General features: G+C 35.4%; 3 protein-coding genes across 4 annotated transcripts; 2 read left to right on the forward strand and 1 right to left on the reverse strand.

The window, feature by feature from the left end:
* The first annotated feature begins 2,181 nt into the window (after positions 1-2,181).
* Positions 2,182-2,995, forward strand: LOC104721514 (glutaredoxin-C6). Its single transcript, XM_010439512.3, has one exon. The coding sequence runs from the start codon at positions 2,348-2,350 to the stop codon at positions 2,783-2,785; it is 438 nt and encodes a 145-aa protein (XP_010437814.1). The 5' UTR covers positions 2,182-2,347; the 3' UTR covers positions 2,786-2,995.
* Positions 2,996-6,037: 3,042 nt separating this feature from the next.
* Positions 6,038-8,442, reverse strand: LOC104721515 (UDP-sulfoquinovose synthase, chloroplastic). Of its 2 annotated transcripts, none has more exons than XM_010439513.3 (3): positions 8,137-8,442; positions 6,648-7,723; positions 6,038-6,561 (listed from the first exon to the last, which is right to left on the reverse strand). In XM_010439513.3, exons 2-3 carry the CDS (start codon positions 7,683-7,685, stop codon positions 6,160-6,162), a joined length of 1,440 nt encoding a protein of 479 aa, XP_010437815.2. In that variant the 5' UTR covers positions 7,686-7,723; positions 8,137-8,442; the 3' UTR covers positions 6,038-6,159. The 2 variants fall into 2 exon arrangements, with proteins under 2 accessions (XP_010437815.2, XP_010437816.2); XM_010439514.3 differs by having other exon boundaries at positions 8,133-8,343.
* Positions 8,443-10,776: 2,334 nt separating this feature from the next.
* On the forward strand, positions 10,777-13,070 carry LOC104721516 (zinc transporter 9). The gene is made up of 4 exons (XM_010439515.3): positions 10,777-10,971; positions 11,069-11,111; positions 11,216-11,871; positions 12,523-13,070. Exons 1-4 carry the CDS (start codon positions 10,957-10,959, stop codon positions 12,976-12,978), a joined length of 1,170 nt encoding a protein of 389 aa, XP_010437817.1. The 5' UTR covers positions 10,777-10,956; the 3' UTR covers positions 12,979-13,070.
* The last annotated feature ends 1,533 nt before the right edge of the window (positions 13,071-14,603 follow it).

The raw sequence follows: 14,603 nt of genomic DNA on the forward strand, positions 1-14,603 counted from the left end.
CAATACAAGCATAGACTTTTCCTAAAGCCATAAGTAAGAATAAAGATAAAGATAAAAATCAAGCAAAAATCCATGATAGCAATGAAACAAGTGCTAAACAGCAGTTGGAGACAAGCAGAATCAAGGTTGCAAGATTGGACATCATCGATGAGATCGAGAGATGACAAGTAGGTCACAGTCAAAAGACATTGTGCCGTTGGTAGGAGAATTAGAGCCAAAGGACTCACCGGGGTGAGGGGCACTAGTATAAGCAATGCCATGGCAGGGATTCGGGGTGCAAAGACCCGGATGATGGTGAAGGTGTTAAAGGTGGTTTGCTTGAAGGAGTGGTGCTTGAAGTAGTTGGCTAGGTTTGTCGAGGGATGGTTGTTGGTAGAGAAGGCTCTAAGACCAAACACACAACCTCGGTTTGACATCAAAGTTAAGGCGCTAAAGTACTTCATAGTCTTAGGAGAAGAAAGGGTCCTCATTGAAGCTAAAATCAGGATTAGTAGGCAAGCAGTATAAATCCGTAACATACTAGGTGGATCCTCTCTGCCATGAAAATGGTGATCAAGAATTCCACACGGGATATGTAGTCGGTGAGACACTGGCAGATAAAGGACATACCTGAGCTTCGGGCTAGCGGATGGCTGCAGAGGAGAGGGAGCAATAAGGTTTACAAAAGAAGCTACTAACAGGTGCAAAGACAACATGCAAATTCGTGACAAACCAGGTGGATCCTCTCTGCCATGGAAATGGTGATCAAGAATTCCACACAAGGTTTTAAAGCGGCGAGACACGGACAATGAAGTAACCGACCTGAGCTTCAGGGGATAGGGTGTTTGTTGGGTTTTATGCAATATATGGTAAATTTGGGATCCAATAGACAAACTCACAAGCTGAGCAATAACCATAGTTCCTACAAACCCTTTGTAAATCCAAGACAAACTAGCTAGATGGGTTCTCTGATGTAGTCTTCGAACACCAAGGATAGCCAACCAAACTAGTAACAGTCGATAAGAGAACAGAGGGTTAGGTAAGGAGAACCTGGGCATTTGGAGTTTTGGCAAGACCATTTGGGAAGGCAACAAGCCGAGATCGAGTCCAAAACTCATCCGCAGAAATCCGGTGGATAATGTGGATGGCCAGGAGAGTTGATTTGTGTAGCGGCAAACCGGAGAGGAGGAGAAAATCTTCATCTCTGGTGGGTGTGGCCATGAGTCTGCGAAGCTCTCAAGGTGACATGTCTCTGTAACAAGAGTCCAATAGCGGAGGCAAGTCGCAGATCTGAGAGATTCCCCGCCAATCATCGACTCCGACGCCACCTGGGGAGGTTCAGGTGATGTTGCGAAACATGGTTCTTCAGAGGCGGAGCACATTCTGGATCGAGAGAATTGTAGATATAGGGACTTTGAAGATGTAGACGGTAGGATTGGGCGAGGGTATAAGAGGATGGGGTTTGCCGGACTCCACATTCGTCGGTCTGAGAGCGAGGGCAAGCCTTCTTCGTCTGGATCTGGGTTAATGGTCGATGACTGATAAAGACTCAAAAGAAAAAAATAAAAAGGAAATACAGAATTAACAAGGGAAACAAAGGGAAGCATGAGACAGCAGTGTATCGAAGCAGGTGAAAAGACTCGACGCCAGCGAGCCGAAACTCTACCGGCGTCGGGGAAAGATGGTAAACGCGGTGCCTCGGAAATAGTGCTTGAAAGAGAATATTAGGGCGAACTAAGATTGTCTTCGCATGCGGCATCAATGGTAATATTCTTAGATAAAAATGTATATCCTCCAGACATGATGCGAGTAAGACGTCGTCCTAACTCCTAACACTATTATGAAATGTACATATGGTTCCAAATTGTGAATTCTCTACCTCTTTTTTCTTTCTCCCAATCTCCTTTACTTACTCTACCTATTGAAAATGTCAACATCGGCAATAAAATCTAGCGCGTGGGTTTTGGAACTCCCATGCATTTAACTCATCAGAAACAAATGTTCTAAAAAATACAAAAAAAAAAAATTAAAAATTATGATGAAATAATAATACTACAAAAAAAAAAAGCAAAAGAAACACATCACGAGACAGTACTTTGTGATGTAAGCAACCACATACACCACTCCCTTCTTCTCCTCCTCCTCCCCATTATTTGTCCTTTTCTTTTCCTTTCCTCAATAATTCTCTTCTTCTATTCTTTTATTAAATTTTCCCCTAAATTTTATCATGATTCCCTTTTTTTTTTGTTTTTGTTCTTTAAAAAAACTTACTTACTTTTTGATTCTTTCTATATATACAAATACAAAATCTCCTCTTCTTCTTGAAAAAGCTCTTTACGTTTTCTCTCTTTCTCTCTAGTTTTTTGCTATGATGCAAGAATTAGGCTTAGAACGCTTCTCAAACGACGACGTCCTTCGCTTAGACATCACTCCTCCTTCTCAAACCTCGTCTACCTCTCTCTCCATCGACGAAGAGGAATCAACTGAAGCCAAGATCCGACGGCTGATATCTGAGCATCCTGTGATCATCTTCAGTAGATCTTCATGTTGCATGTGCCACGTCATGAAAAGACTCTTGGCAACGATCGGCGTCGTCCCCACCGTCATCGAGCTTGATGATCACGAGGTTTCCTCTCTCCCTACGGCTCTAGAAGAAGAATATTCCGGCGGTGGGTCCGTCGTTGTTCCTCCGCCGGCGGTTTTTATTGGCCGTGAGTGTATCGGAGGCCTCGAGTCCCTTGTTGCCCTTCACCTAAGTGGTCATCTGGTTCCTAAGCTTGTCCAAGTTGGAGCTCTTTGGGTATGATTGTAATATTTTCATCTTCTTCGTCTTATTACTTGTCCCAATTTGAATAGGCTTTTGCAGTATCAAAAAGAACAAAAAATTAGGGTTTCTCTTCAATTGCTCATGAAAAGCCTAATTCTGATTATCATCAGATGATCATAATTAAATACCCATGTAGAAAATGAATTATGAATAATAATTAAAGATGTGTAAGTAGTGAGTTTTATATAATTTGCTTCTTCGTTTTCTCTCTCTCTCTTTTGATAATAAAGTATGAATCCATCAACCTCATTAATTATGAATCGGATTTGATTAGGACTATACTAAACTGTGATCTAGTTGTATATCTAATGATTGAACCTTATTAATTCGTTCCTTTTTACAATATTTGACTGAGATATTCCAATCATAAGTTTATTGGTAAAGTGATCATCTACCATTGGTAATTGATATATATGATTTGGATAGTTCTTATGAGTAGAGTGTTGTCTTTGGTAAAGACATGTTTTGTAATCAAATCTACGATGATTTATGAAAAATAATTCAATTGTATGATGATATGAATTCGTTTGTATCGATTTCAAAGTTTAATTTGCAGAGCTATCTTTATTTATTCTAAAATAAAGTAGAGAAATGAGGGAAGAAGATTCTACTATTATTTGTAAGGTCTCCGAGCTCTCGGCATCACGTTAATTTCCTATTCAAGGAAATATTCTCTCTTTTAAAAGAAAAAGAAAAAATTAAAACATGAAATAGTATTGCAAAATATATATAAAAGTCGTCATAGGACGTTGAAGATAACCTCAAGCTAAACACCCCAAAGAAATAGTATGGAGATCACTATCGTTAAGCCAAACACTTTCATGATTGTGTCTTGATCCCGTCTAGGTACGTAGTCGGTATAGTTTAATTAAGTAAGTTGTTGAAGTTGTAATGAAATTTTCATGTCTTAATCTTTCCCTTAAAACAAACATGTCTTGTTAGAGAAAAAGGTACGTTTGTGGAATTGTATATACATTTCCAAATTAAATTCATATGGTTTTGGAAATTATGAATTAATAAAGAAGTGGGAAAATTGGAGACCCACTTACAATAATTGAGGGGGTTTTTGACAGCGACGCTGGGCTTAAGTGGCATCTCCAAAAACAAACCCTCTTTTTTTCCCCTCCCCACAATTATTGATTTTCTTTTTCAAAGATTCAGAAAAGACCAAAGAACTTCTCTTAGCTTTTTTCTTCTTCTTTCTTTGTAGTTGGGTAATATTTGGAATAGAATGCTATAAGCCTCTTTTATACCGGTCAATTTTTTGTAGTAGGAACAGGGAAATAAGGTCAAAAGTCCAAGTTCCACATGTCAAGGGTCAATATTGACCTATGTCAAATAAATGGTAGTTGCTGATCTCACACTACACACTGGCACACTGCTATTTTACCAAGAGATCAGGTTCAGATGATTTGGTTGCAACCAATTATTTTTCTGTGCAATGCTTAAATGATAGATAACATTTTTATCTATCTACCGCTAAACTACATACTATGGTCACATTTTCTCCTCAAATATTCCAAATATATAACACACATGATAGAACACTAGAGTCTTGGTTGTGTAAGGTTTTGTTTTGCGATTTAACATGACCACGAAAAAAATTATTACTCAACCATATGTTATTTACAATAGTTCTTATTTGATTTATCATGAACAATAAAAAAAATTATTATCATTTACTATTGAATATAGGTTTTAGGAATTCAAGAAGAACAAAGTATAAACTCACTTAGCTTTCCATAACTCGGTTATGATTAGGAAGCTTCCAACTCAAGTTATTTTTAAGCTTATGTCAATATTTACTAAGATTTGATTTTCACAAATAAATCTTTGAATTTCAAATTCCAAAACCATGCTGTAAAGTGTAAGCAAATTAGTTTATACATCCAAAACTCTTTTTTTTTTAATTTAAAGAAAATGAAAAAGAATTGCCGACCTATACAATTTGGTAGTTGTGGGATTAAGATTTTTGTGTGAGATCATGTGACATGTCTTCAAAATTAAGGTTATGCTTTTTGTATATATATTTTTAATTCGCTAGTTGATGAATACTGATGGCGAGGATGACCTCATCAATCATAACCAACAATTTCTCCAACAAATGTTTCATGAAATAATGATACTTTTTAATTTATTTTTGGACGAATACATAATGACATTAATACATGCAATAAAATACAGAGAAAACTCAGTGCCTCTACACCAAAAGCTCCCACGCTTTTAATACTGTTTTCAGTTAAATTGAATAGTGTTTTAACTATGCAGACTTATTTGTTCAATTATTTTGATCATTCTCGTATTAGTTACCATTGATTTATTTAACTTATCCATAATTATTTTTCTTTTCTTCTTCAATACTATTTTATATTTATCGTAAAAGTACGTTTTGGACAGGCTTTCAATGTTTCTTCTTTGGTGTTATTTTCGGATATGCTCCATACATAACAGGTAGCAAAGTCGTAGATACAAATGTGTTAAGAGGCGCACAACATTATGCTTTAAAAAATTCCCAAACAGTGAAGTTTCTTTCGTGTAACTCTGAAATATGGTGGCAACTCAGCCACTAAAGGATTTGTAGTTGTTTTAAAAAGAAACATTTAAGTTGAATAACATCGATCTTTAATTTAAAGGTTATCTCACAATGTAAAATCGATCTATTACAAAATTTGGTTATGAGGTTTTTTGTCAAACAAACTAGATGGGGTTTGTGAAAATATGTCGAAGTAGTTTTTTAAACATTAAACATAAAATATTAAAATGTAATGGAATCGTTTATTGTTTCATAAGAAAAAAAAAGTATACGAAAAGGGAGAGAAGGAATTTTGAAGAGGGAAATAATTAGGGCTAAAAATTTATAATTATACAAAAAAAAAAAGAACCACTTGATTCCTTCGAATTTGACCCCACAAGTTTCCTTCGCATTTGGAAAAGACATTCACATTAGAAAAATGCTAACGATGATGACCCACCCCAACACACCACCACTCTTCAATTTTTAAATACACCAAAAAGTATAACTTACTTTAATCTTAAACCGGGTGATTGATCCAAAGCATACGCTACATAATTCCAATTTTATTCCAGTAAATAAAAAATAGTTTTATGTTAGTTAACATCTTTTATTACAAAACAATTTCTTTGATTCTTGATTTTATATATCTTTTTCAAACATTTTCATCGATATTAAGATCTAACAGAACATTAAGAAGTGAAAAAACTGCACAATGGTTTGGGACAAGAACCTCTTAAGCTAGCAAGTCTTTTGCATAAACGAAGTTTGAAGATAACAAACAACACATCTCTCCCCATAATCTAATAATCTCTCTTAAGTGTAATGTTGATCTGCACTTTTAACTAGTCATGGACTTGGTCTTGACGCCAGTCTTCTTCCAAGAAACACTAGGCATGATTTGTTTCGTGTCCACACGATCTTTAAACTGAACAGCAAAGTTGAGCAACGAATCAAGAAGTGACTCTGACATATAGTGAGGCTCAAGTCCAAGATCCATCAGCTTTGTGTGCTTTGCATTGTAGTAATGTTCTTCCGCCTCAACTCTCGGGTTAGGCACAGTCATCTTTTTCACATCGAGCCCGAGCTTTAAACCCGCTTTAGTGACGAGTGAAGCCAGCTCATTGACTGAAAACTGTTCTGTGAATTGGTTGAAGACTCGGAACTCACCAGCCTTTGCCGGGTTCGCTATAGCTATCTCAACACATTGAACCGTGTCTCTTATATCGAGGTAGCCTCTTGTCTGCAATGAGAAGAGAAAAAACTGAATACAAACCTCAGTTTTTCGATATAAAAGTATCTTTGAAAACAGCTAAAAGAGTCATTTACCTGACCACCTTTACCATAAACAGTAAGTGGGTGACCAACAGCAGCTTGCACACAGAACCGGTTAAGTGCTGTACCGAACACAGCATCGTAATCTAAACGGTTACGGAGTTCCTCATGCATCTCTGTCTCATCAGTCTTCACTCCATAAACAACTCCTTGGTTGAGATCAGTAGCTCTAATACCCCAAGCCTTGCAAGTAAAAGCAATGTTGTGCGAGTCGTGAACTTTACTAAGATGATAAAAGGAGCTAGCTTGCTTGGGGTATGGCAAAGTGTCGGTTCTACCATTGTGAGTTATCGTTATAAAACCTTCCTCGATGTCGATATTTGGAGTACCGTACTCACCCATGGTCCCAAGTTTCACAAGATGACACTCTTCTCCAAACTCTTTAATAGCAAAGAGAACATTAAGAGTCCCAATGACATTGTTGTGCTGTGTAAACACGGCTCTGGACCGGTCTATCATCGAGTAAGGCGCAGACCTCTGTTCACCGAAGTGGACAACTGAATCAGGCTCAAAAGACTTGAAAGACTCAGCCAAGAATTCGAAATCACAGATATCTCCAACGTATAGCTCAATTGATTTCCCTGTCAAAGCCTTCCACCTGCTGATACGGTCATGAATCGAGGCTATAGGAGTCAGTGACTCAAGTCCAAGCTGGTGGTCGAAAAGCCGTCTTACAAGGTTATCAACAATGCAAACTTCGTAATTCTTCTTGGACAAGTGGAGAGCAGTAGCCCAACCGCAGTAACCATCTCCACCAATGACCATAACACGTTTTGGTTTAGACGATGAGTCGTTAGTTGATGTTTCAGGTGGTGCTTGTTGGCTTATAGGTACAGCAGTAGCTCGGAAAACGGAATTTGTTCTTCTCGGTTTCTTCTCTTGAAAAAGAAGTCCTTTGAGAGAAGATGTTGAAAGACATTGAGGATTGAAGAAGGTTTGTCCTAAACCAAACGGCTTAATGGAACTCTTGCTGCTGCTGCTGTTGTTAAGTGAGATAACTGAAGGGCATGAAGCTGAAAGTAGATGCGCCATTTTCTAATTGTTCTTGATTCTATCAAACACACATTCACCTGCAAAATACAAAAAGCAGCTTAAGATTTATGACAATTTGGTTTAGCAGAACATACAATGCCATCAACAACCATAACTATAACAAGATTCCTGTCAAATTCTCTACCTTTTATTCTTAAAATCCAAAAAACTAAACCAGTAAAAATCGAAACTTTATCATCAGACACCCACTAAACCAGGCTAAAACAGCTCTTTCCAAGACTGAATATTTTGATCAAGTGAAGTAAACAGAGTCACATACAGTAGAAAAGAGGCACATTGATGGAGGCTAACATGAAATTTAGAAAGAAAAAAAAACCCAACTGAAACTCTCTGAATTTTTTGATTTCCAGGTTTCTTCTAAACGAAAAGTACTGAAGTTACAAATCAGAGAATTCAAATAGATGATAAGAGAGGATGATTGCTTACCCACCTTTTACAAATTTGGAATCTTGTTAAGGGACCGAGGGAAACAGAGCGTTGGACGAAGAAGAAAGAAGCCTTCAAGACTTTGATTTGGAGTGATGGGATTTTACTTGTCTCTCTCTTCTCCCAGAAAAGATGAGATGATAAAAATCATTAGATATGCTCAAAGCATATTCTTATTTATTCCCTTCCCAAAGTACGTTGGCCCTAATATACTACTGTATGAGTTCCGTGATCCAGTTAAACAAATTACAGTTTGATCGCTAAATCGTTTTGTTAACAACTTTGGTTTTTAGGGCCGATTTCACTGTCGCTAATGTGGTCAATGGATACTCTTCCCTTACTGGGCCGCTTGGCCCATATATAAATAGTATATACTTAGCGACGAAAATTTAATCTTCTAAAACGTGTTCTTAGTTACTTTACTTAACTAGATAAATTAATTGCCATGGATATGAATATTTTGTTCTCCACTTCTTCGGTCACGTTTTAAGTTTTTGTCTGTGAAAGCATTTAATCATCTTCACCAACTACCATGGTAAATCTTAAATTGCTATGTTTGATTACTAATGTTGAGAAGATATATTATTTATTAAATATCTTAAAAGCAAATTATTTTAGATATTATTAATTAAAGGGGAGGTATTGGTTTAGGATTTAGAAAGAATTTTAATGACTCTAAAAATTAGGTAAAATATGTTGTTATTCAATCAAGACTTTTAAAAACTCTTTAAAAATTTGGTGTTATTGGTTGTGGATTTGTAAAAAATTATCTAAAATCTTGATAAATCTAGTGTTATTGGATTAAGAGTTTTATAAAGTCATTAAAAGTTTTATGTTATTCAAGTAAAACAAAAGAATCTTGGATTGTTAATGAATTCAAATCTTATGTTATTGGTTTAGGATTTTATATCATTTCCTTCATAACAAAAGTCATGAAAACTCTTTCATCAAATAGAAAGATTTTACAAGATTATAAAAAACAAATCATCAAGATTTTAAAAAACTTCCTAAACAATCTCTTAGAATCCTTCGTTTTTAACTTTCAATTTTCTACGATTCTAACAATTAGCAAGAACATAAAATCATTAAAATTCTTTCTAAATCCTAAACCAATACCTCCCCCTAATACTTGAGACAAAGAAAGTCTTAAATAACAAAATACTCTATGTGAGGACTAAAATAATAATAACAAAACTAATGTGAAGCTTAAGAACATACTTTGTGCAAAAATACAAAAAACAAAAACATACCTTAAGCTTAGGTTTGGTCATGTACAAGCAATACATACAAGAACAAACATCTATCTTTGTTGATATTTGAATACTTTATATACAATATTGAAGTATAAACTTAAAAAATTATACTATTATGAATATTTTTTTAAAAAAATATCAATCTACACACTCTTTTGTATACTCCATCTCTTACTCCTACATATAGTATATGCATACATATCATTTGGTAAGTTACTACAAACAGCGTGCGGAGGTGTTTAGCAACCACCATACTCGGATTGTTTTCACCACCACGACTCCTCCAACTTCTTCTTTTTCTCCTCCAGCAGCAGCTATGAGACCTTGAAGAGCTAAAGGTAATCTCACCTCCTTCAAACCTGAAAAGTGAGAACATGAGAACTCTTAGCTTGCTTCTCAAGCAAAACAAAAATGAGCTTTAAAAATAAAACAAACCTTCAGATGTCTCCTTTGTTGCTGACTTGTAGTATGATGATTTGACAGGAGCCTTCAACAAAAGGTGGGGGTTTTTGCTTGGTAAATTGTCACGTCTTTTCTTTTGACTATTTTGAGTAAAACAAAGAATTACGAAATAAGATTAGTTCACATCATTGAAATTTAGGGGAAGGTGTTGGTTTAGGATTTAGAAAGAATTTTAATGACTTTATGTTCTTGCTGATTGTTAGAATCATAGAAAATTGAAAGTTAAAAATGAAGGATTCTAAGAGATTATTAAGGAAGTTTTTTAAAATCTTGATGATTTATTTTTTCTAATTTTGTAAAATCTTTCTATTTGATGAAATAGTTTTCATGACTTTTGTTATGAAGGAAATGATATAAAATCTTAAACCAATAACATAAAATTTGAATTCATTAACAATCCAAGATTCTTTTGTTTTACCTGAATAACATAAAACTTTTAATGACTTTATAAAACTCTTAATCCAATAACACTAGATTTATCAAGATTTTATATAACTTTTTACAAATCCACAACCAATAACACCAAATTTTTAAAGAGTTTTTAAAAATCTTGATTGAATAACAACATATTTTACCTAACTTTTAAAGTCATTAAAATTTTTTCTAAATCCTAAACCAATACCTCCCCTTATTCGAACTCAATTTAAAACATTACTTTGTAGTTGTTATAGGTAGTCATTTTTTCTGCAAGTTGACAAAAAAAAAAAGAGTCATACTTCTACTGTAAAATATAAATTACAATAACAAAGACTTCCATACAATTTTTTTCTAAAAAAGATTGTTGTAAGTGTGATGGTTACTGTGTGCCTTTTATACTAGACAGAAATGCTTACCAAAATTTATCTTTTAACAAAAAAAAAATGTTAATATTCTTTTTCAATGAGAGTAGGTGGTAAAAAATGACGACATTGTATGGTCATTTGATTCCCGTGAACCACTTGATATAGTTTGTCAAAACATACGTGCACGCACACAAAAAAACACTCGCACTGATTGACATTCTCCGAAACTTTCTTTATAAAACAGGAGAACTCCATAATGATAAATTTCTTAATAGCCTGGTTCCTTGACACAAATCCACAAGTTTAACCAACTAAGCGAATTCACTAATGTCTCTGTTACAGGTCTGAAACTTCTTACTCATCATCCAATAATTTCAAAGTCCTTTGCTTCTCCTATACTTACTTTCTTTCCTCACATTTTGCCTCCGAATGTTTTCAGGATTTCTGGCAGCTCCTTCGACCACTATCATCTGGATTGACAAGTACTCTCACTTCACTTTGCTGTTTTTTTTTGTCTCTGTCATCTTATCAAAATTTGAAACCCACTTAAGTTAACTTTTTTATATTTCCAAAAACTACAAAACAGAGTCGTTCACTACCAGCTGTGACTCGGGCGAGTCAGACCCGTGTCGGGATGACGCGGCTGCTCTCACCCTCAAGTTTGCAGCTATGGCTTCGATCCTTTTCGCTGGAGCCGCCGGGGTCTCAATCCCTCTTGTAGGAGGAACCCTCCTCCCGTCGAACGGTGGATTAATGAGGGGAGCGAAAGCTTTCGCAGCAGGAGTGATCCTTGCAACAGGGTTTGTTCACATGCTCTCCGGCGGCTCTGAAGCTTTGTCCGACCCGTGTCTGCCTGAGTTTCCTTGGAAAATGTTTCCTTTCCCAGAGTTCTTCGCTATGGTCGCGGCGCTTCTCACTCTGCTCGCGGATTTCATGATAACGGGGTATTACGAGAGGAAGCAGGAGAAGATGATGAACCTCTCTGTTGAGTCGCTTGGTCAGAACCGTTCCATTATTTCGGATCCGGGTCTTGAATCGGGTTTACTGAGGGACGAAGATGGAGGAGCGTTGCATATCGTGGGGATGCGTGCTCGCGCGGACCATCACCGTCATAGCCTTTCGATGGGTGCCGAAGGTTTTGAGGCTCTCGCAAAGAGAAGCGGTGGACACGGACACGGCCACGGCCACGGCCACGGGGACGTTGGCTTGGACAGTGGTGTAAGGCACGTTGTTGTTTCTCAGGTTAAGACTTTTTTTTTTCTTTTCTTTTGATTTTTCTGACTTTGACTTTATTTTTAGTAAGCTCTGACTTTTAAGTTTTGATTTCTTTTTCACATTATTAATGATTTCTCAAGAAAAAAACAAATATTTGACTTTATTCATACACAATGTAGCGAAGTCAGTGTCTCTTTTAATAAAATAAGTAAATGAGATTTATAGTCAATTGTCTAATACACGGTTACAGCACTGTTTTTTTTTTTTTTTTTTGTCAAACCAGCACTGTTTTTGAGTTTTAATATTAATCGATTGAAATTTTCCTTTACCATATAATTTAGTCCAATAGAATCTGAGTGCAACGAGCTGGTGATACTATTTCCTATTTAAAATGTCTCATTACATTAACTTAACAACTGATTTATTTCTTTTTTTTTATAAAAGTATACATTGATTATTTTCATTTTGGTCATTAATGACAACTTAATGATAATATAAGTCAGAAGTGTTCATTCTACTAAGACGATTTTTGGAAACAATGTTTTTTTTTTTGTTGTCGTTGTTGGTGGTATTTTGACGTGTTCACTGAGTCATATGTGACCCAGTCAAACGATTCCGTTTATAAAATCTCCTTTTATTTAAAATTGATGATACGATCTGATGTTTTTATATTTTCAGATACTTGAAATGGGAATAGTATCACATTCAATAATAATAGGAATATCACTTGGAGTATCACATAGCCCATGCACCATACGTCCCCTCCTTGTCGCTCTTTCCTTCCACCAATTCTTCGAAGGTTTCGCCCTCGGTGGTTGCGTTGCAGAGGCTAGACTAACCCCGCGTGGATCTGCCATGATGGCTTTCTTCTTCGCCATCACTACTCCCATCGGTGTGGCCGTGGGAACAGCCATTGCATCATTTTACAATTCTTACAGTGTTGCGGCATTGGTGGCTGAAGGAGTGCTAGATTCTCTCTCTGCGGGAATACTTGTTTACATGGCGCTTGTTGATTTGATCGCTGCGGATTTCTTGAGCAAGAAGATGAGTGTTGATTTCAAACTTCAAATTGTTTCCTATTGCTTTTTGTTTCTTGGAGCTGGGATGATGTCCGCTCTTGCTATTTGGGCTTGATCAGTTTTAATTTTTTTTTGGTTATATCAAGCTCTCTGATTGTATTTTCTGAATTTGTGTGTATGGAATTTAATCCATTTGATTTTTTATGTTGTTTGTTGTGATTAGTTTGTTTATGGAAGTAGTAATTGGACTGACCAACATGTTTATTACTCTATTTGATCAAATAAAATATATATGCGTTTTGACAATGTTCACTCGGTAGCAAATTGTCACCGTCCAATCTTTCTAATTAAACCTTTTTAGCTGGTAACGATCCGATCATATTAGCTTTACATGCAACTGATGAATCCGAAGGCTGGAAATTTTGAAATAAATTAAGGCTTTTAATTTATAAAGTGACCATATAGATTTTCAGGGGCTTGGCTTAATTAAACAAAAAAAGTTGAGGGACTTGGAATGGTCGTGCCTAACTGCCTATATATGAATATATCGCAGGAAAAAGTCCATCTCTTACGAGACAAGAAGAATGAGATGTGTGGATTATTACGTGGAGATCTTCATCAACGATACTATGTATCTATTGTCTATGGTATTTTGTACTATCTATATATCATTATCATGTACTTAGTTTAAAGTAAATGCATGCTAAATCATCTCTCTACTATCATTGAATCATTCCCATTATAAATCGTAAGACTCTAAAAAACATTGTATAATCCACATGACCATGAATCCTAGCTTTTTATATATATATTCCATTAGTTATAACTTTAACAACAAAAGAAAGTACTGTTTGAAAAACAATATGAATTAACTTTTTCCAAAAGGAAAGGAGAATTCTTATTAAGATTTATATTTCATGGAAGCTAGGTCAAAAAACGAGAATATTTCATTATCTGTCGAATAAATTGGATTATGGTTTATGGAGGACGATGGTTCCCATGTATGATGAAGAAAAAGACGAACCCTATAAATTGTTTTCTAATTGTTAAAATTCTCTATTGAGGAGATAAACTCTATGTGAAACAAATTCCGCCACCTAATTTATCATATATATTCATGTGAACCAAAATAATTAAATCATCTTCGCCATATATATTACTTTAATTTGTTGCCACCTTTCTGATATTTTTTTCGATAAAGGTGACAAACAATTTTGTCCACTGATACCCAATCTCTTCCACTTCAGTTCTCTTCCTTTCAAATTTTATCTCTGAGATTTTTTTTTACAGCATTTTCCACAATTTTGTACTAGTGCTTCCTATAATAATTATATTAACTATTTGCTCGTATACTATTTAAAAATATTTTATTACACAAACTCGTTTAATTTGTAGGAAAAAGGGATTTCGCGAGTTATACACTAAATTAAAATTAGAAATAGTTGGGAGATCCAATACTAATATAGTTTGGAGAAAAATACTAGCAATAATAATAAACAAATAATTAAGAGATGTCGGGAGATCCAAATTTAATCATAATTTTGTTTTTAAATGATTATGATCAGAATATTGTAACTCCTAATTAGATGCAAATACACGTGGAATCTGTACAAATTGTTCTATGCTTTTCACCAACCACATCTCCACCTTAACCAATTAACCACAGATAGACACGCTATATTTTCTGTTTTATTTCCTTTTTTTAATTTTACAAAAAAAAATAATATCCCGAAAAATTCG

This window comes from Camelina sativa, chromosome 11, assembly GCF_030686135.1.
Source record: "Camelina sativa cultivar CO46 ecotype springtype chromosome 11, ASM3068613v1".
NCBI classification, from domain to species: domain Eukaryota; kingdom Viridiplantae; phylum Streptophyta; class Magnoliopsida; order Brassicales; family Brassicaceae; genus Camelina; species Camelina sativa.